At 39.1% G+C, this 21,256-nt stretch overlaps 1 protein-coding gene across 1 annotated transcript in view; it reads left to right on the forward strand.

Annotated features, from left to right (window-relative positions):
* nlk2 (nemo-like kinase, type 2) overlaps positions 1-16,770 on the forward strand; it is a 54,198-nt gene extending 37,428 nt beyond the window's left edge. Inside the window, exons 9-11 of the mRNA XM_061681292.1 lie at positions 1,240-1,438; positions 4,525-4,618; positions 6,902-16,770. Coding sequence (XP_061537276.1) covers positions 1,240-1,438; positions 4,525-4,618; positions 6,902-6,956 — 348 coding nt within the window. The 3' untranslated portion in view covers positions 6,957-16,770. The remainder of the gene's footprint in view (positions 1-1,239; positions 1,439-4,524; positions 4,619-6,901) is intronic.
* The last annotated feature ends 4,486 nt before the right edge of the window (positions 16,771-21,256 follow it).

Consider the following 21,256-nt stretch of genomic DNA (forward strand, 5'->3'; position numbering starts at 1 on the left):
AGATTCAAACGACAACTGTACACAGTCACTGCAAGAAATAAATGATTTTTTTTACAATTATTATGGCAGCTTATACACACCTTCGAACAACCTAGACCAAAAATAAATTGAAACTTTTATGAAGGATATAAACATTCCTCAATTAACTACACAAATTAAAGACAGCATTGATGTTCCTTTAACCAGAATTACATAACGTATAAAAAAATATGCAATCGGGACGACCGCCTGGCCCGGACGGAATCCCCGTCGAATTCATTAAACATTTCTGGCCAATACTAGCGCATTGGGTCCCTGCGGGCTCCACTGTGTGGCCAGTCGTCGGGGCGCCTCGGTCGGGCCGGCGGACTGCCCTGGGTCCCTCAGTGTGGGACCTGTCACGTCCGCCGTGCTGCTCTCGGGTGGACCCCTGGGCCCAATCCAATGATTGGGTGGGGTCCTCAGCCTTCGCGGTGCGGGCACAGCAATTACAGGACACTTCTGTCAGTCTTTGTGCATGTAAAACGATGTCCATTCACTTGCATGTGTCCGCAGGCACACACCCCTGGGACTCTTTCACTGGGTGTGTGGCCACTCACTTATTGCGACAAATAACTCATGAATATGCGAATTGCTTGTGTATCCCACACTCTCGTCTCAAATATAATCGTCCCCTTTTACAATTTACATAGTCAATCCCACGACACTTCATTTGTACAGCCGGGTTCATGACCCTTGTCCTGCATGCTTCTTCTCCTGTCCTTGTCCTGTTCTAGCTTGTCCTGTCCTTCCGTCACAGGGTGTAGCACTACAGCCCCGTGCAACACTCATATTTAATGTTGTAGATGATGTAATGATTTACTTTTCTCATCCTGTTTACAATTAGTGCTTTGTCTTTTGTCTTCGTTTCTCTCCCCATCTAGAAACGTTGTTCTGTTCGACTCTGATTCTCAATTAACTTCCATTATAATACTAAGAAACTACAGCGGAAGCTTAAAACCTCCACTGTGACACAGTAAAACTGTTCCGGCATAAAATGGATACAGCTCTTCCATTCTTCTTGCCCTAACAGCCGAACAGGACAAAAATGCAGTGTTGTTTGGCGTGACGAGCTTATTTGTGACATTATCACATAATTTCTTTAAAGTGGAATATCAACATAACCCTCTGTGGTGGTAATGTCACTTTATACTGGAAAAATATTACTGGCCCAATATTCTTATTACATGCGATATTTCAAGTAACCTATGTGTTCCCCAGTCGAAGCGGATTTCAGCAAAGGATGCCCTGGCGCACCCTTACCTGGATGAGGGCAGACTGCGCTACCACACATGCATGTGCAAATGCTGCTACACAACATCCTCTGGCCGCGTCTACACAAGTGACTTTGAGCCTGTCACCAACCCCAAGTTTGATGATGGCTTTGAGAAGAATCTAAGCTCTGTGAGACAAGTCAAAGGTAAGTTTTGGGTCGTTGCACTTTTGATAGAACCGTTCTGATTGACTATACAGTGGACCCCTGCTATTCGCAGGGGCTAGGGACCAAACGCGTATGGCGAATAATTGACATTCCCCTGCAAGTGATTATCAGAAGAATCATCATCTTTGATGTCATGAACATGCATCCATGCACACAAAATTAGTTCTCTGCATTTTACCCATCACAGAGAAAACACACACATACTAGTTAGCGGAACACACTGGAGCAGGGGGCAACTTGAGCACCCAGGGAGCAGTTTGGGGTATCGATGTCTTGCTCGAGGACACCACAGCCGTGGGTCCGGGAGATGTTGGTGGATGGTCCGGTCAGGGTGTTTAACCTAGGTCCCCATGGTGGCAGGCGATGATCTTAACCATTGGGTCACTGATGCCCAAATTCCTGGGGTAAAATAACATTTATTATTCCTGGGAAGAAAAACTTACACTGCTGGTAATTTGCCAGGAAACATTATCGCGCTTATTAATTGTTTCAACCATAAATATACCACAAACTGTCATTCTAAAATACTTTGTAGTGTTTCAAATGCTCCCAAACATCTTGAAACATGTTTGTACCCTTAAAAATACAGTATGGCGTACAGCTAAGCACGCTGATACAAAATGTACAGCACCGACAGTGCAGTGAAAAGGTATTTGCCCCTTCTCAAATTTTTACTTTTCGCATAGTTTCCACCACTTTAAGATCATCAAACAAATGTAAATACCAGACTAAGATATCCCAAGCAAACATAAAATGCAGATTTTAAATGATGATTTTACTTAAGGAAAAAAAACTATTCAAAGTGACCTGGACCTGTGTGGAACAGGTAATTGTCCTCTAAACATAACTGGTTGGGCCATCCTCAGCAGCAACAACTGAAATTAAGCATTTTCTATAACTGGCAATGTGTCTTTCACATCTTTATGGAGATATTTTGGCCCACTCTTACTTGCAGAACTATTCTAAATTAGCAACAATGGAGGGTTTTCGAGCATGACTTGCCTTTTTTAGGTAATGCCACAGCATTTCAATCGGATTCAAGTCCAGACTTTGACTAGGCCATTCCGTAACTGTCATTTTATTTTTTTAAAGGTCCCATATTTTACAAAACCAACTTCTCCTAGTATTTGGGATGTTATATTTGCTCTGTGGTTCCTCAGTAAACATGCGAATTAAAATCATTCATGCATTCCTGAGATCCTGAGATTTCTCTGCCAAGAGACCTGAAATCAGGTCATTCAAATTTCTCGTGCTTATCCAAGTCACTAGCAAAGATCTCCGCCTACCTCTCCCCCTCAGAGCCAGCGCTGTCAACATGACAAACACGTGTGGGCTCACAAGTAGTGAGGTTTGGATCTTCTACACGGAGGCCACTATGTGTAATCAGAGGAAAGGGGGCGGTCTTAGCCAAATATGCACAAAGCGGATCCAAAACAAACAGAAGTCACGGACATAGGGGCCTTTTCTGAACACTAGTATGACAAAACCAAGGCGCTTTTTGAAATGAAATTGACACTTTTATACTAAGTCCATGTTAGATACTCACTCTATGGAGGTCTAAATAACCAAAATATGGTACCTTTAAGACATTCAGAAGTTGACTTGCTGTCGTGTTTTGGATCGCTGTCCTTCTGCTGAACCCAAGTGCGCTTCAGTTACGAACTGATGACTCAACATTCTTCTTCACACTACCACCACCATTTTTAACTGTTGATATTATGTACTTTTTCTGAAATACTGTTACATTCACACCAGATGTAACAAGACACACCTTCCAGAAAGGTGTGTCTTTCATCTCATCAGTCCATAGAATATTCTCTCTCTCTTGGAAATCATTCAGATGTTTTTGTCCAAAACTTTGACAATCCTTTGTTCCTTTTAGTCAGCAGTGGTTTTCGCCTTGGAACTCTGCCAAGGATGCCATTTTTACACAGTCTCTTCCGTATTGTTGAGTAATGAACACTAACCTTAACTGAGGCAAGGGAGTCCTGCAGTTCTTTAGCTCTTGTCAGGGTTCATTTGTGACCTCCTACATGAGTTTTCACTGTGCTGTTGCTAATTTTTCTTGGCTGACGACTCCTGAGAAGGTTCACCCTGTTCAATGTTTTCTGCATTTGTGGCTAATGGCTTTCACCTTGGTTCACTCAAGTCCTAAAGAGATAGAAATGGCTTTAATTACTTTATTTCTTATCTATTCTTACATTTCTTTGGATTGTGGCATTTTGTTGCAGCTTTTTGAGATATTTTGCCCGACTTAATCAGAATCATTTTTATTTGTATGTCAAAAACACACAAGGAATTTGTCACTGTTAGTTGTCAGACAGGTTCTTTTTAAGTGATTCCTTGATTGAACAGGTCTGAGGTAATCGGGCTTGGGTGTGGTCAGTGAAAATGAACTCGGCTTTTCAAAAGATGTGAAAAATCACAGAGTCGTGAAAAACTCTTTGGCAATTCTAGAAATTGCTTGATTTCAGTTGTTGATTCTGAGTTATTCGGGTTAAGGGGCAATTACTTTTTTCACACAGGGCCAGGTGGAGTTGAATATTTTTTTACCCCTTAAAATCACAATTTAAAAACTATATTTAAAGTTAATTTGGGTTATCTTTATCTGTTATTTACATGAAACAAATGTAATTTTAATTTTAAATATGTACATCAACATGTACTTGAGCGGTGTAAATAAATGTTTTTCTGCTTGAAGTGTTCCAGATTGCTTCATTTATGTTTAAATCCCCAAAATAAAATTTTTATTTTTATTTTTTTGGTTTTGTCACCTTTTTCATGCATTTGGTGTTTACATGTCTGATAGAAATGTAATGTTCACCTTTTGTGAACACTTATAATTCACTCACTCATTAATTTACTGTAGATTTTAATTGTGAATTTGAAAGAACTTATTTTTCCCGTAATCAGTTTCCCAACATTATTCTTTCTTTTATTGTATGGAATAATGCTCCTTGGTGATAGTCAGGCTTAAGTAAGGATTTTGACTTGTGCCTTCTCCATCTTTGACAAAGAAAGGAATGCCACAGTTTCTTAATCTCTGTATCTGACTCCCCCCACAGAGATCATCCATCAGTTCATTTTGGAACAGCAAAAGGGGAGTCGGGTACCACTCTGCATCAACCCACAGTCGGCTGCTTTCAAGAGCTTTATCAGGTTAGCGGCTCTTTAATACGTCATCGCCAGAATGATCGTTACGATAGACCTGCTTGTCAGCGGAGAAATAATTTCAAATAGTTTACATATGCAAATTTAAGTTTTTTAAGTAAGCCAAGCAGGAATATCCCAATCACATTTTTTTGCACCCCGTCAGCGTCCGAGTTACTTCATTTTGAGTATCTGCCGATACCGAGTTACAATCCAATACCTGTAATGCAATGCATTAAGAAGTAAAAAAAAAAAAAAAAAAAAAAAAAAAAAAGGGTGCATCCAAATTGTCTCAATTGTTTGACTTTATTTTTTTTCGTTTGAATGAAACTATCGCAACATGATGCCTTTTTATATGGCTGTAAGTCTAGTACACAAATAAAATCTTTTTATAGCATATCATTGTACATCACAAAATAGGCAAACAAGATTGGTACACATCCACTCTTGGCGCACTTGAAAGAGGTCTTGTAAATGCTCTTACAATATTACTGGGTCATAAATACTGTAATGGTATTATTCCTTGACTGATAGCTATTTATAATTTGCACCATACATAATCCAAATAACGAATCAAAATCTTAGATCAACTCGTTTGTTAATATACCTGTTGGAGGATGCCAACCAGAACCCATAATGACTTGTGAAATTATGAAACTAGATTTCTGTATCTGGACTTTTATCAAGAGCCTCACAAAAATGTAAGGGGTTGTTTCTTGGCCTGTGTATTACAGCTCTACAAAGTTTTGTTGAAATATGTAATCCCTCTCATGTCAAAATGACTGCTATGAAAAAAAAGACGGATAGACTGATAATTGGCGCCGACATTCGGCATTTTGACACATATCGGTATCGGCCTTTTTTAAATCCGACGGCCGTTAAGAGGTGAATTTAACACAGGCTAAACTTAAGGGAACTATTTTCATCCATCCATCCATTTTCTGAGCCGCTTCTCCTCACTAGGGTCGCGGGCGTGCTGGAGCCTATCCCAGCTATCATCGGGCAGGAGGCGGGGTACACCCTGAACTGGTTGCCAGCCAATCGCAGGGCACATACAAACAAACAACTATTTGCATTCACATTCACACCTACGGGCAATTTAGAGTTGCCAATCAACCTAGCATGCATGTTTTTGGGATGTGGGAGGAAACCGGAGGGGCACGGGGAGAACATGCAAACTCTACACAGGCGGGACCGGGGATTGAACCCCACTCCTCAGAACTGTGAGGCAGGCGCTCTAACCAGTCGTCTACGATATGCTGGGAACTGCCTGCACTCTTTGTTTTTGTTTGAACTTAAAACAACGATGAGCGAATGATTAACGTTTGTCATATTGGAATTTTGAAAAACTTCATTTTCTGTAGAAAACTCTAGGGAGCTATTTGTTTAAGTTTTCATTTAACTTTATAAGAAGATTATTTTTGTTAGAATTTTAAAATGAAGATGTCGATTGTCTAAGATTAAAAAAAAAAAAACGTTGCTAATCTGAAAAGCTGTTAAATAAACATATGCTTCAAGGCATTTAAATGGCGATAAGCGTTGGAAATTGTATTATGCAAAATTTGGACGCCAATATTTTCCCTTTTACTACAAATTAATATCTGCTCCAAATATTGGTTATTGGCTTCTTTGACTACTACTAATCAGTATCAGCCCTGATAAAAAAAAAAAAAAACATGTCAGTGCGTCTTAAAACAAATGTCATTAAAACAACGCCAGTGGTGGACTTAAGAGGGTCACTCTTAAGGCAACATGGTTTGGTTGTTTTAAATACACAATTTGTAGTTCTTTGTTTGATGGGTTTGTCAGTAAGCTTTAACTGGGATTGCCATTAAACATCTTGAAGCCACTTTTTTGAGGAGGAGTTCACTATTTGCTAAACTGCTGCTGATTTTAAAGTGAATTGAATTGAGTTCATTGCCACCATACAGCGCTCATATTTTAAGTTTGCACTCGCACGTCAAAGCAAATAAATCGGCAGAGCAATGGGTCGTATCTCGAAGAACACGCAGGTCGGTTCACTCAAATCTCAAGGCACCACTGTATTGTGATTTAGCTTAAAAAAAAAAAAGCCAAGGTGGTGGATATTACATGGCTGTCGCTTTAAATGCTTGTTTTAATCATTCAATCATCACTTAAAATTGGTTTAAAAAAATAAGCTCTGCTTGATATTTGTGGAATTTAAACAACCTCCAAGGCCCATGACCACAGCCAAGAGACGGTCTGTCTTGAAGTACTTCACCTGTGCATTGCTAATATTAACTTCACCTACTTGTTGCTTGCTCTGTTCAGTTCCACAGTGGCTCAGCCCTCTGAAATGCCTCCTTCTCCACTGGTGTGGGAATAGTTGCTGTAGTGAGTGTGGTCATCTTTTCCAACTGTGAAGATGCTAAAATGGAATCATGAAAGCATCTCAATGTCTTCTGTCATCTGGGGTAGCATTTCACTGGATAGCAGGGCTCCACGTTCTGCTGGTCATATGTATCCACTAATTACCGCTATATGCGGGTGTATTAGAAGGTTGCAAATTTATGAAAAATGCTCTGTAGACCAAATCAGAATGTGGTATATATGTCATGTACAATATCATCGACTAAGATAACATTTTGCATCATACTGCTACATAATGAAGTACATTTGTTTTTATGTATATATTTAAAAACTGATTTGTATTTTAAAAATGTGCTTTTCATAAGCTGTGATTGTGAGTTTCCCCCCTGTGACAAGGTTTATAGTACTACAGCTGTCTTTTCGTCTGCACTGTTAAGTTACCAAATTGGCATGAAAACCAACTCAACCTAATATTCAGACAATCAATTGTAGCTGCATCATCAGATTTTAGGAACTTTTAAGTTCCCGTTTTTATGGAACAATGTTCCTGGGCCCATTGATACATTAACTGATACTTGTAATAGGAGTTTCTTACATCCTGTACTCCAGAATTTTTTAACTTCTAGTAACTATTAATTACCAAAGATGAGGAGACACACACACAAGCAAAAACATTGATTGTGTGCAAAATGGTTGTTGTTGGATATCAGGCCAATTTTAAAGGAAGTAAAGTATTTTTGAAATGAACATTTTTGACAAAGAAACATATTTTAGGGGTACATCCTTCCACTGTCTACCCATGAATCACACTTTGTATCTGTTTTAAGAGCAAATTTTAATGAAGGAAATATCAATTTAGCTATTTCAAAAGTGTTCTAGCATACAGGAAAGTAATTGATTTAAAATGTATGAAGTTTTACACTTAAAATGTATGCATTTTGTTATGCCTGCATTTTAAGAGGCGATATACAGTGGAAAATATAAAAAAATATTCAGATCCACTTAAAATTTTCACTCGTTATTGCAGCCATTTGTTAAAATCATTTAATTTTCTCCCTCATTAATGTACACACAGCACCCCATATTGACACAAAAAAACAGAATTGTTGATTTTTTTTTTTTTTTTCAGATTTATTAAAAAAGAAACATTTTAATATCACACAGACGTAAGTATTCATTCTTTACTGTGACACTCATATTTAACTCTGGTGTTGTCCGTTTCTTCTGATCATCCTTGAGATGGTTCTACACCTTCATTTGATTATACTGACTGGAGTTGATTAGGAAAGCCACACACCTGTATATATAAGACCATACAGCTCACAGTGCATGTCAGAGCAAATGAAAATCATGAGGTCAAAGGAACTGCCTGAAGAGCTCAGAGACAGAATTGTGGCAAGGCACAGATCTGGCCAAGGTTACAAAAAAAATTCTGCTCCATTTAAGGTTCCTAAGAGCACAGTGGCCTCATAATCCTTAAATGGAAGACGTTTGCGATGACCAGAACCCTTCCTAGAGCTGGCCGTCCGGCCAAACTGAGCAATCGGGGGAGAAGAGCCTTGGTGAGATGGGTAAAGAAGGACCCATACATCACTGGCGGAGCTCCAGAGATGCAGTCAGGAGATGGGAGACATTTCTAGAAAGTCAACCATAACTGCAGCCCTCCACCAGTCGGGGCTTTATGGCAGAGTGGCCTGACGGAAGCCTCTCAGTGCAAGACACATGAAAGCCCGCGTGGAGTTTGCTAAAAACACCTGAAGAACTTCCAAGATTGTGAGAAATAAGATTCTCTGGTCCGATGAGAGCAAGATGGAACTTCCATCCATTTTCTGAGCCGCTTCTCCTCACTAGGGTCGCGGGCGTGCTGGAGCCTATCCCAGCTATCATTGGACAGGAGCGGGGTACACCCTGAACTGGTTTCCAGCCTATCGTAGCAAGATAGAACTTTTTGGCCTTAATTCAAGTGCTATGTGTAGAGAAAACCTGGCACTGCTCATCACATTTCCAATACAGTCCCAACAGTGAAGCATGGTGTCGGCAGCATCATGCTGTGGGGGTGTTTTTCAGCTGCAGGGACAGGACGATTGGTTGGAATCGAAGGAAAGATGAATGCGGCCAATTCCAGGGATATCTTGGACGCAAACCTTTTCCACAGCGCTCAGGACCTCAGACTGGGCCGAAGGTTCACCTTCCAACAAGACATTGACCCTAAGCATACAGCTAAAATAACGAAGGAGTGGCTTCAGAACAACTCCCTGACTGTTCTTAAATGGCTCAGCCAGCGCCCTGACTTAAACCCAATTGAACATCTCTGGAGAGACCTGAAAATGGCTGTCCACCAACCTTCTGCATCCAACCTGGCAGAACTGGAAAGGATCTGCAAGGAGGAATGGCAGAGGATCCCCAAATCCAGGTGTGAAAAACTTGTTGCATCATTCCAAGAAAGACTCATGGCTGTATTAGCACAAAAGGGTGCTTCGACTAAATACTGAGCAAAGGGTCGGAATACTTATGGCTGTTTTGTCAATATGGGGTGCTGTGTGTACATTGAGGGGAAAAATTAACTTAAATGAGTTTAGCAAATGGCTGCAATATAACAAAGAGTGAATTTAAGGGGGTCTGAATACTTTCCGTACCCACTGTATTCAGACAGATTTTATGTGAGCAGCACCTGCCATTTTTTTAATTGGGTTAATTCGCGTTTACAGTAGTCGAGTAGCACCTGAAATTAAGGTTAAGTTCTTCAATGGGCAAAAAGCTGGATGCAGGCCTTAGCTTCTTTGTTAGGCGCTCGTGAGTTTAGCATGCTAGTATGGTAAACAAACATGCTTTGTGGATTTAAATTAATGACTTGTTCAGTTAAGGCCACATTTGATTGCACCCACACATGCCACGTGAAGAACATAACGAGGCAATGTGTCGCAAATACAGCAGCTGAAACAAGTATTTAACACGTCACCATTTTTCTCTTTAAATATATTTCCCAAGGTGCTATTGACATGAACATTTCACCAGATGTTGGGAACAACCCAAGTAATCCATACATACAAAAATGTAGAACAAATAAACTCAGAAATTAAGTTGTGTGTAATAATGGGAAATTACACTTGGAAAAAGTATCGAACACCCCAACTGATATTTATTTAATACTTTGCATAACAGCCTTTGTTTGCAATGACAGCTTCAAGACGCCTCCTTTATGGAGAAACTAGTCGCATGCATTGCTCTGGTGTGATTTTGGCCCATTCCTCCACACAAGCAGTCTTCAAATCTAGAAGGTTCCTTGGGCTTCTTTTATGGACCTTGAGTTTCAGTTCTTTCCATAGATTTTCAGTGGGATTCAACTCAGGTGATTGGCTGGGCCATTCTAGCAGCTTTATTTTTTTGTTGTCTTTGAAACCAATTGAGAGTTTCCTTGGCAGTATGTTTTGGACCATTATCCTGCTGAAATGTCCACCCTCGTTTCATTTTCATCATGCTCATAAATGGCAGCAGATTTTTGTCACTAACGTCTCTGTACATTTGCCCATTGTTCCTTCCTTCAATAATGTGAAGTTTACCAGTACCATTTGCTGAAAATCAACCCCACACCATCATATTCCCACTTCTGAACTTCCCTGTTGGTATGGTGTTTTTAGGGTGATGCGCAGTGCCATTTCTTTTCCAAATGTGGTGTGCATTATGGCATCCAAACAGTTAAATTTTGCTCTCATCAGACCCGACTATATTCTCCCAGTATTTAACTGGCTTGTCCAAATGTCGTTCAGCAAACTTTAAACGAGCTTTGACATACTTTTCTTTTAAGCAATGTGGTGAGCGTACATACAGGCTATGGCGGCGGAGTGGATTACTCACTGTTATGACAACAGTACCTGCTAATTCCCGTTTTTTTTAAGCTCTCCACAGGTGGGCATTGGCACTTGGACAACTCTTCTGATTATTCTTTGCACTCCTCTGTCAGAAATCTTGCGAGGAGCATCTGATCAAACAAATTTATAGTGATATAAATGACTTTCCACTTACGTATTATGGCTCCAACCGTGCTCACTGGAACGTTCAGAAGCTTAGATATGTGCCTGTAACAAATGCCATGGTTATGTTTTGCAACAATTAATTTGTGATGGTCTTGAGACAGCTCTCTACTCTTACCCATCATGAGATGTGTCTTGACTCACAGCTTTGCAATGAGACCTTTTTGTCGGCCATCAGTTAGGACTGAACCAGCTGATATTCATTTGCATTGACAAGGGTCGGGATTGCTGTTTGATTATTGTTAGATTTTAGGTGTTGTCTTGGCTTTCCATGCCTTTTTGCACCTCCCTTTCTTCATGTGTTCAATACTTTTTCCCTGTGTTATTTCACATTTTTACACACAACCTAATTTCTGAGTATATTTGTGCTACTTTCTTTGAATGTATGGATTACCTGGGTTGTTCCCAACATCTTTTCAGGTCAATAGCACCTTTAGAAGTACATTTAGTGAGAAGAATTATGTATTAAATACTTATTTCAGCCACTGTAGGGTTGGCCTAGCAAAATAGCTTAAGTATGCTAATATTGTATCCTTATTAAAATTTTACAGTGATACAAATAACACTTGGTTAACCACGGTTAATGTTAAAACAAAAAGAACAACACTTCCTTAATTTTAACATTGTTTTTGGTATGTTTTATTTTTCCTATTATTATTTTCTTGAGACTCCTTACTGCGGCTGATCCTTCTTTTGGATTAAGTGTTGCAAAAATTCCCGATTTAAAAACCAAAAACACTGTAGCCCCTATTTTGTGACTGGCGTAAATCCGTGGCAGAGGGCGGTGTAGCTTTGCACCAGGGGCGGTTTAGATCGCTGTTGTGAATTTCGTAGAGCAGCCACTGTTGGCGTGTTTAAGACCGACTTCATTCACCACCAATCAAAGCGGTCGTTCCCTTTTAATGTCTCGATGGAGACATCTCTGTGAGGAAGAGCAGGATGCGTAATCGCAGCGATCCACGCATTGTCTCCTCTCGTGGCCTGTGTGACAACAGACAACGTGAGCGGGGTACCCTTCTTAAATACAGAATGAGCTGGTGGTAACCGCTGGCAACTTAAATATATCTGCAAACCTCAGTATGTCTGCCTGTGCCCCGATCAAAGCTTAGCATAGACTGGTCTGCCAAATTCGCAAACACACGCAGAGAGCCTTACGCTTGCATGAAAATCTGAATCCACCAGGATTTGCGCCCCGCTGCAGTTGCGCCATCTATGGAAATAGAGCCCTCTGATTAGATCCTTGTTGAACGGAGGTCTTGTTGAGGTATGTTGATATCTCAACCCTAACCCGTGTGCAAGCAGTTTGAAGTCTAAATTTTGCCAATAACATATTTTACACAAAAATGTTGGTCTGTTTTGATGTTTTCTACTTGTGCACCTCCTAATTTAATGGCCAAATCCCAAACTCACTCAAAGTGAGCAACGAAAAAGAAATCTAGAAAGATTTCTGCATTCCCTCATCCTACTGTGAGCTTTTCCTTGACTCACTGTATTTCTCTATACATGTCGAATCGGCATTCCAAAATTCACTGCTTATCAGTCCATTTATTTGCCATCTGTCTGTCTTTAAATATGATAGAATAATGAATTAAATTGTATCGAAAAAAGCAACGGCAAGTGAACAGAAATGTTCATCAAAACTATTCTCTAAAGAAAAAAGATGTAGCAGGTTTTCTACTTATCAAATGAATTGAGACCCTTTGGAAACTTAAAAACAAATCCATCTCACAGAACTACTTCCAGGTGTGGAAGTTAGTTCATTTGTATGCTGCAGACCGTTTTTCTAGTACTGTATCACACTTTTCAAACGGGATGTGATTCCCTTCTGCAATTACAATTTAATTCCCATTTGCCATCCTTCTTTCACTTAGTCCATGTCATACTAACCCTAACCCTAACAGAGACAGGATCATTTTAGCTAAGATGGTGGTGAGGTACAAAAAATAATTACAGAGAAGTGTAAGCTTCGAAATAAAGGAAGCTGAGAAAAGTGGTATTTTACAGCAGGCAAGATCCAGTCTTCCCTAGGAATCTGCCTATTTTTAAACATTTCTTATATGATTGTTCTTCTAAGGACCATATGGATAAATGCAGACTTGTCATCAAAAAGAAAATGCACCATACTAGAAACGAGTAAAACCAGCAATAGCATACTCTCAAGGTTGTAATTAGTGTACTTGAATATATCACCATTTACTATTGACTCTCTCTATTCATAGGTCATTTTTAAAGAGCATAAACAGGAAATAAGTAGCATTAACATTTTTTTTCCCGAAAGGTAATAAGATTCTGAGGTCTTCCCAGCACCTTGTACACCGTGTTGTACGGTACTTGTACACCGTATCCAGAAAAAAAATCTTTGAATTAATATATTTTTAGATTTTCTATCCTGTTCTTGTCCTAAGGCATGTGTTCTCCTCTCACCTCAGAAGTATGGTTATGTATATATGTGAAATAGAGAAGCTAATATACACACAACCTAAAATGTACCACTGTATAGAAATTGTATTAGCCTGCACATTTCTAAGGCTGTGAAGTTAATTTTATTTTTAAACCTTGCATACAAATGTATATATTTTCTTTATTTTTACCCTGCAACTATTAAATCTAGAGGACAAATAATGCTGTCCAGTGGAATACACAGTAATGTCAGCTGTATGTTGTGTGTACAGCAGATTTGTAGACAAGTATAAGAAGCCTTGTTTCGTTATTGATGTTCACCCTGTCGTTGCAGCAACACTGCGTGAATTTGTATATAAAGGATTCACCGTGTTGGTCTCTACCTCTTGAGCTCTCTAACTTGGTTTTGTTTACCTCCATACGCTCATGGAGATGAATCAAAAACATTTGAATGTCCATTCAAGCTTTTATACAGAAATGATCTAATCTTTGGCCCTACCACTCACCACCCCTTACGTTCTACAAAGCATTCAACTCCAAATTGAATTCATCTGTTTTTTGTTTTTTTTTTGCCATTTCTCATCAATGGCCAAGGGTTACCTGACTGTTAGCACATTTTGGCTCCATAATAATAATATGACATTAGCTTTTGGCGAGGAAGAGTTGCTTCTTAACCCCAAATGGCTGTGTGTTCAAAGCTCAGTGTCAAGGATGTAAATAGATGCCTAAGAAAACCATGACATTTTAAATGTACACTTTACAAAGCGTGTACTGTACTTGTATGGAAGGATGTTTATGCTGTTGGAGTTTTAGCAACCATAACCAAAATGGAAGCAATCATTAGAATCCAGAATGTGACTTAAGCTATGAATTAGCATGTTAGCTTTGGTTTTTTTTTTTTTTTAAAAAAAAAAAAAAAAAAAAGGGAGAGAAAAGGCATGCACAGCGCATTCAGAAAGTGGTCACCCACCCTTTGTTTTCGGTTAGCTGCTGCCTTGTGCAAAAAATGACTAATGATTAAAAAGCTGCAAAATAATACACAATTTTAGTATCTGAAATACAAAGGTGCTCGAACTAAGGAGTTTTTTTTTAGACAAGCTGGCGGCTGGCTAATAATCTTGCCTCGTTTTGGGTGCAATGACTTGCGTTACGAGTGCGCTTCTGACCCCCCACTGTGCCAGCGCAGTGAACAAATAAGAGCAATGAAGGTGGAACCTCGGTTCACTAACAAATTGATTTACAAACACATTTGTCGGACAAATATTGCTTGCTATGCTTTCTGACAGCCATGCTGAATGCTTAGTTGAGTTTTTGTGAACGTGATTCGCTCCGTGCCATGTAATAAATTTTTTCCTTTCTGAATTAGCCTTCAGTATGGCTTGGAAGTAAGTGAAAATTGCAAGGGATTGTGCTGTTAGGAAGCCCTGGAAAGGGAGCATGCCCTTCTGCTGAGCTCTCGCTGGTTAACTAAACCCTCTGTGTCCAAACTGCCACAGTTGCTGAGTAGAGGGATGGAGGAAGTGTTCGAGGAGAGCTACAAAGCACTCTCCAGCACTTTTGACTTTATGACACTTTACACACAATTTTTATGGTTTACAATACTATTTTTCTTCATTAAAAACGTAGCAAAAAAATGTTTTTTTAAGGCTTTGTAACGGGTTAATAGCATTCCCATTCATTCCAATAGGGGGAATTGATTTGAGATACATCCATTCATTTTCTGTATCGCTTATCCTCACTAGGGTCCCGCGCGGGCGTGCTGGAGCCTATCCCACCGATCTTCGGGCGGGAGGCGGGGTACACCCTGAACTGGTCGCCAGCCAATCGCAGGGCAATTTGAGATATATGATTGATTTAAGTCATGAAGGTGGTCACACAATGAGTTAAACTCGTAAGTCAGGGCACCAGTGTATTACGTGGTTAGGCTGAAGGAGTTTAGGCCCACACTCACCAGAAAAAAAAAAAGGTTAAATTACAAGACAAGACAGATGTGTGAATTAAAAAAAAAAAAAGACTTATTAATGGTAAAATGTTGCAAGCAATAATTTGCAATGTTAAGAAAATATTGTAGAAATATTACAAGAAAACATGTTCATCTTAAAATAATACAATTTTATTTTTGGAGATGAGAGACATAATTTCAACTCTTGAATTTAGATATTCCCACACAAACAAGCAAATAGCTGAGACCAGCTTTATATCAGTGTGGCCTAATATTCCTTTTGAACGATATAACCTTTAGCTGTGACACTTTAACTTGGACCCATCCATTTATATTGATCGTCTTTAAGACGTGCCACTGGATAAATTCAAATTGATTTGGAAGGGCACATACACAAAAAAACTGGCACAAAACTGTTGAAACGAGTCTGAATGCACATTAAATGAGGTACTGGCTGGAATATGGTGACATCAGGTCCTCTGTATGCTATGCTAGGCTAAATGGCTGCTTGTCTATTTACTGGAGTAGTAATAATAATAATAATAATTGGCCTTCAACTTTTTCTTTAGTGACCTTTATTTACAGAAAGACAAAGACGCAATTGCCAATAGATACAACTTTGAGAAACTAGTAAGCAGTATTAATTCACAATAAAATACATCATGTAAAAAAAAAAAAAAAAAAAAAGTCACGATATGCACACGTATGAAACTTGTTCAGACATCTCTCTCTCTCTCTCTCTCTCTCTCTCTCTCTCTCTCTCTCTCTCTCTCTCTCTCTCTCTCTCTCTCTCTCTCTCTCTCTCTCTATATATATATATATATATATATATATATATATATATATATATATATATATTTCATTCTTCATGCATGCTGTCTCTTGACAACCTTTCCTTGAAAAGATTTAATCATTTGAAGACATACCGCAAGTCCTAATTAAAAACTGAATTGAAATTTCTCAGGAATGAACACAAACTGTCAATGGTCCAAGTTGTGACTCTCCCTTGCCATCGCTTACATGACCTTGTGTCGATAATGCCTTTTGCTTTATTTTGTGTTGGAATGAAGTACTTGAATCAAATTATATTTCAAATAACTGGCATACCTTTTTGTGAAAAACTAACCACAATTCTGCAATCACTGGATTTGTTTAATTTGCCATCTTAAAAATGTTTGTACGATGTTTGATGTTTTAATCAGATGCATTGTAACCTTGAATGAGTCTGCAGTTTACATACACACAATATACACTTATCCTGTATTTATTACATGATTCCCTTCTAAACTGCAAATCAAAGTTAATGATTAGGTATCCACTTAGTGATTGTCATTTTGGAGATCTAAAATCTACCCAGAAGGTTCATCTGGAAAATTTTGACAAAATTAAATGTGACATTTAAAGAAATGCATAACTTGTCTGACAGTTATTTCTTATGACCAGACTGCTTAGTTTGTATCTTAATTCTTGCATCCAAAGAACTTGAAAATGTGTTCGTAGTGTGACTGAATATTCATAGGTATATAAGTGATGTATGACAAAGTCTTTATTATACAGGTTGGTCCAGTGCCCTTTGTCCTTTAACCTTCAACCTCTGGTTTGAATGGATTTGCTTACTTAATTTCCATTGTTCCATTAAAAGAGAGCATCTCCAAATCTTTGCCGCTGCATAAAAAAGTAAAAGCACATTGTTTAGTTTTACTGTAATACGTCAAAGCCTCATCTTAAGTATGCTTGAACAACTGTTATTGTTTGAAAGCTTTCTTTCAAATCTCTTGTTTAATATGCAACCTTCATTAGTTAGATACATGAGATGAACTCCACACATGGTCAGCAGTGGGATTCCACTACTGTGGGAGGAAAATGTTTGATCCACTGCCAATTGTTTACATTTTGCCAACTTAAAATAAATGAGCAGAAATACAGACTATAGACTAAAGCTTGAAGAAAATATGTGAATGTATGAATTAATTTGATCAACGGAAGTCAGCATTTGGTCCCCTGCCAATCAGCAAGAAAGCTGGCTTCCACAAACTGGTAACATGGCCCCGAGGCCGACAGAACATACACATTTAAGTGTACCAAATAAGACTGTCCACAGAATCTTCCATTGCTTACTCTCCACTACCATTAGCAATACAAAGAGCTGTCAAAGGATGTAACAGTGACTGTAGACCAACACAAGACTGGAATGGGCTCTTAGAACATCAGTAAGAAGCTTGGTGAGATGTAAACATCTGTGTGACTGCAAATGGAAGAACAAAACTATCACCCTCGGTCTGGAGATCTTGTGGTGTGAAGATGATCATGAGAAAGAGGAAGAAGGATTAGCTCAGAAGTAGTTGGGAACAGTCACCCAAAAAAAACCATCACGCTATAACAGACTGAAATTCTGAAGCATCCACAATGTGCCATAACAAAATGTGGAAAAAGTAAAGCACTACATTATTTCTGGATGTGCTGTATCTGACCTCTCTGCTTGCCAAGAGGTTTCTCCTCGTCATCTTTTTGCTTGAAGATTCAATATTTCCCGCGAACTTAAATTAATTTAGAACCTTTAAAGTTCAAACATTTTTCCAAAATAATTTCACTCTCTGTTAAAATATCCATATCAAAGAAAAAACCACAATGGTCACAGAAATAACTAATACATAATTTTACAAAGGTAACAGTAAAAAACGAACAATGAAAATTAACCACTGAAAATCAGACATTGCTTTCGAAAGGTTTGAAGGGTGCTTTCTCCAGACAGCATGTTTCAGGTCCTCCGACAGGTGTTCCATAGGATTTAGACCAGGGCTCATAGACGGCCACTTCAGAATAGTCAAATGTTTTGCTCTTAGCCATTCTTGGGTGGGTGTTTTTAGCTGTGTGTTTTGGGTCATCCTGTTGCAAGACCCATGACCAGCGACTGAAACCAAGCTTTCTTAAACTGGGCAGCACATTTCTCTCTAGAATACCTTGATAGTCTTGAGATTTCATTGTATCCTGCACAGATTCAAAACACCCTGTGCCAGATGGAGGGAAAGCAGCCCCAGAACATAGCCATAGAACAGAGCCTCCTCCAATTTTTCGGTGTTCTTTTCTTGGTATGTTTCATTTTTGCATCTGTGAATATAGAGCTGATGTGTCTTGCCAAAATGTTCCAGTTTTGTCTCATCTGTCCATAGAATATTCTCCTAGAGCCTTTGTGGGTTGTGAACATGCAGTTTTGCATATGCCAGTCCTGCTTTTTTATGATTTATTTTCAACAGTGGTGTCCTCCTTGGTCGTCTCCCATGAAGTCCACTTTGGCTCAAACAGCAATGGATGGTGCAATTTGACACTGATGTACCTTGACCTTGGAGTTCACCTTTAATTTCTTTGGAGGTTGTTCTGGGCTCTTTTGTTACCATTCGTATTATCCGTCTCCTCAATTCGTTATTGGTTTTCCTGTGGCCACATATAGGAAGGGTTAAATTTCTGAATAATATGTGCAACTGTAGTCACCGGAACATCAAGCTGCTTGGAGATGGTCTAATAGCATTTTCCTTTCACGTGCTTGTCTATAATTTTCTTTCTAATCTCCTGAGACTCTCCTTCACTTCCTCTGGTCTATGTTTAGTGTAGTACACATCATGTCACCAAATAGCACAGTGATTACTAGTCACCCTCTCATACGTGCAAATCAGTCGCCTTTCGGCGAAATTCGCCGTTTTGAACTCAAAATAGGCCATTTCCGTGAATCGTAGAGCCGCTGAGTTTTTCTGGGGGGTGTCGCTGTCGTCATAGACTGTTTCGTACTCCTTGAGCACTGGGAGCTAGATCCATTCCACCATCCACACACAGATGTAATTGTGAATATTACTTCGCGACAGACTGAGGCCTGAGGTTCCGCCTATGCGCTCGGGACCGGCTTTGGATGAATCACAGGAGTTGACGAGACAGAAAAAAACACTTCCGCCGCTTCTGCTGTTAAGAAGTAACGGTACTTTTACTCCATTACAATGATCTAAATGTTGGTCGCTACTTTTATTGATCAATTGTTGCCTATTTATCAACTATTTTGTGAGCGAGACTACGATTCAGACTTCCACATTAGCGCTGTTTGCTCACCAATCAAACGACACAAAAAAGTCTCAACCTCACACAACGTATTCTATTGGGCTTCCCTTTCATAAGTATTGAAACTAGATGGGCCAGACCGGCTGATCGTCGTGCTTACGTGGCGGTCATGTTGGGAAGGTCGTCGTGACCATGAAGACAACGGCGCGCGACTTGTCGTGTTTACATTTAGATGAACAAAAACAAAAGCTTTCATGTATTGCAACATTTGTCTGGCACTATCTCCGCAAACGTGGATATTTCAGCTCACTTATAACTTGAGAAAAAACCGTGCATACACACACACACGGCAACATTAGAATTAGCATTTTATTTTATTTATTTTTTTTCTTTAATTGATGTTCATGCTGTCGTTAAAAAAATCAGAAGTTACTATTTACTCAGTACTTGAGTAATTATTTCGCTGTGTACTTTTTACACTTAAGTAATTTTTTGGAGGACTGCTTCTTTCTTTTACTTGAGTCACATTATTGTCAAGTAACAGTATTCTTACTTGAGTATAATATTTGGCTACTCTACCCACCTCTGGAGCGGACATCCTCTATTGCTGCGGTTACGTTTAAGCAACGTTTTTGCTCATCAGATCAGCCAGTGTCGTATTTGTTGCACTGGTCTTTTGTATTTTTGCGTTGAGGTGCTGCGGGTCGTGGCCCTGGTTGTAGTCCCAGCGGAACCGTGAAGCACATCGAACATCGGTTGATCCACTAGTAGATCTTGTATTAATTAGGAAACGAGGCTACATTTATTTAATTAGTTTACGGATGTTAAAGTTAAATGTATTAAGCGACAGAGCAATGTTAGGGATTATGTCACAAAACAATGAACTAACTTCAAATTTAGCATTGGCCAATAAAAATAGAAAAATATTGTACTTAATATTTTCCTGGAGGATGCATTTGGGATTAGCCTTTGAAGTTGGTAATAGTGAAAAATTAAGTGAAACAGAATGATTTTAGTCAATTCTTTTCCAGAATGAGAGTGCTTAAAGAGGAGGATGCTATTCATATGTGGCACAGCTTGAAACAGCCATCAGGTGCAGGTGGAGATGAGCCTGGCTCAAGTTGGAGGCCAAACCAAAAAAGCAAAGAAATGAGGCAAACTTAATTTTAATGTACTTGAGCGGTGTAAAGAAGTTTTTCTGCGTGAAGAATTATTTTTTTTAAATTTGTTCTTATTGTACTCTTCAGAGTCTTCCACCAGATTGCTTAATTTATGTTAAAATCAAAAACATTCTCTGCAGGAGCCCGGAGGATCCCACCAGACCCCCCCCCCCCCTCCCCCCCCTCTTCACCTACAATGTTTTTTTTTTGTCACCTTTGTCATACCTTTGGTTTTTGCATGTCTGGCCCTTTCAATAGCCCAGCTCACTGATTACAAGTTTGACGACACCTGTGAAACTAATTAGCTGACATACCTTGTTTGAACATGTACCTATGGTCAAAATATTGTCCATCTTTTCTAGGGTTACCATCATTTTTGTCCAGGCCTAGTTCATGAGTTTGTTTTTTAAAAATCCAAAAGCAATGTCACATTTTCATTGGTTAATTGTAATGATTTTTTCAAAATTATTTCTTTTGTCAGATACAAGTTATTTCTGTGACCACTGTGGGGTTTTCCTCCATTAACAGAGGGGTACCAACAACTTTGTCCATGTGTTTACTTACCATGAAAACAGACCATTCATTTACTTTCAAAATCAGTAGGGGGTCAAATTTCTACACTGCAAAGCTTGACCTCTATCTACTTTTTTACAGCAAATATATAATGGTGTAGTGCATTAGTTGTTCCTTAAATAAGAGGTAAAAATGAATGTTCATCAATACATTTTGATTTACATCT

This window comes from Phycodurus eques, chromosome 7 (genome assembly GCF_024500275.1).
Source record: "Phycodurus eques isolate BA_2022a chromosome 7, UOR_Pequ_1.1, whole genome shotgun sequence".
Taxonomy (NCBI): domain Eukaryota; kingdom Metazoa; phylum Chordata; class Actinopteri; order Syngnathiformes; family Syngnathidae; genus Phycodurus; species Phycodurus eques.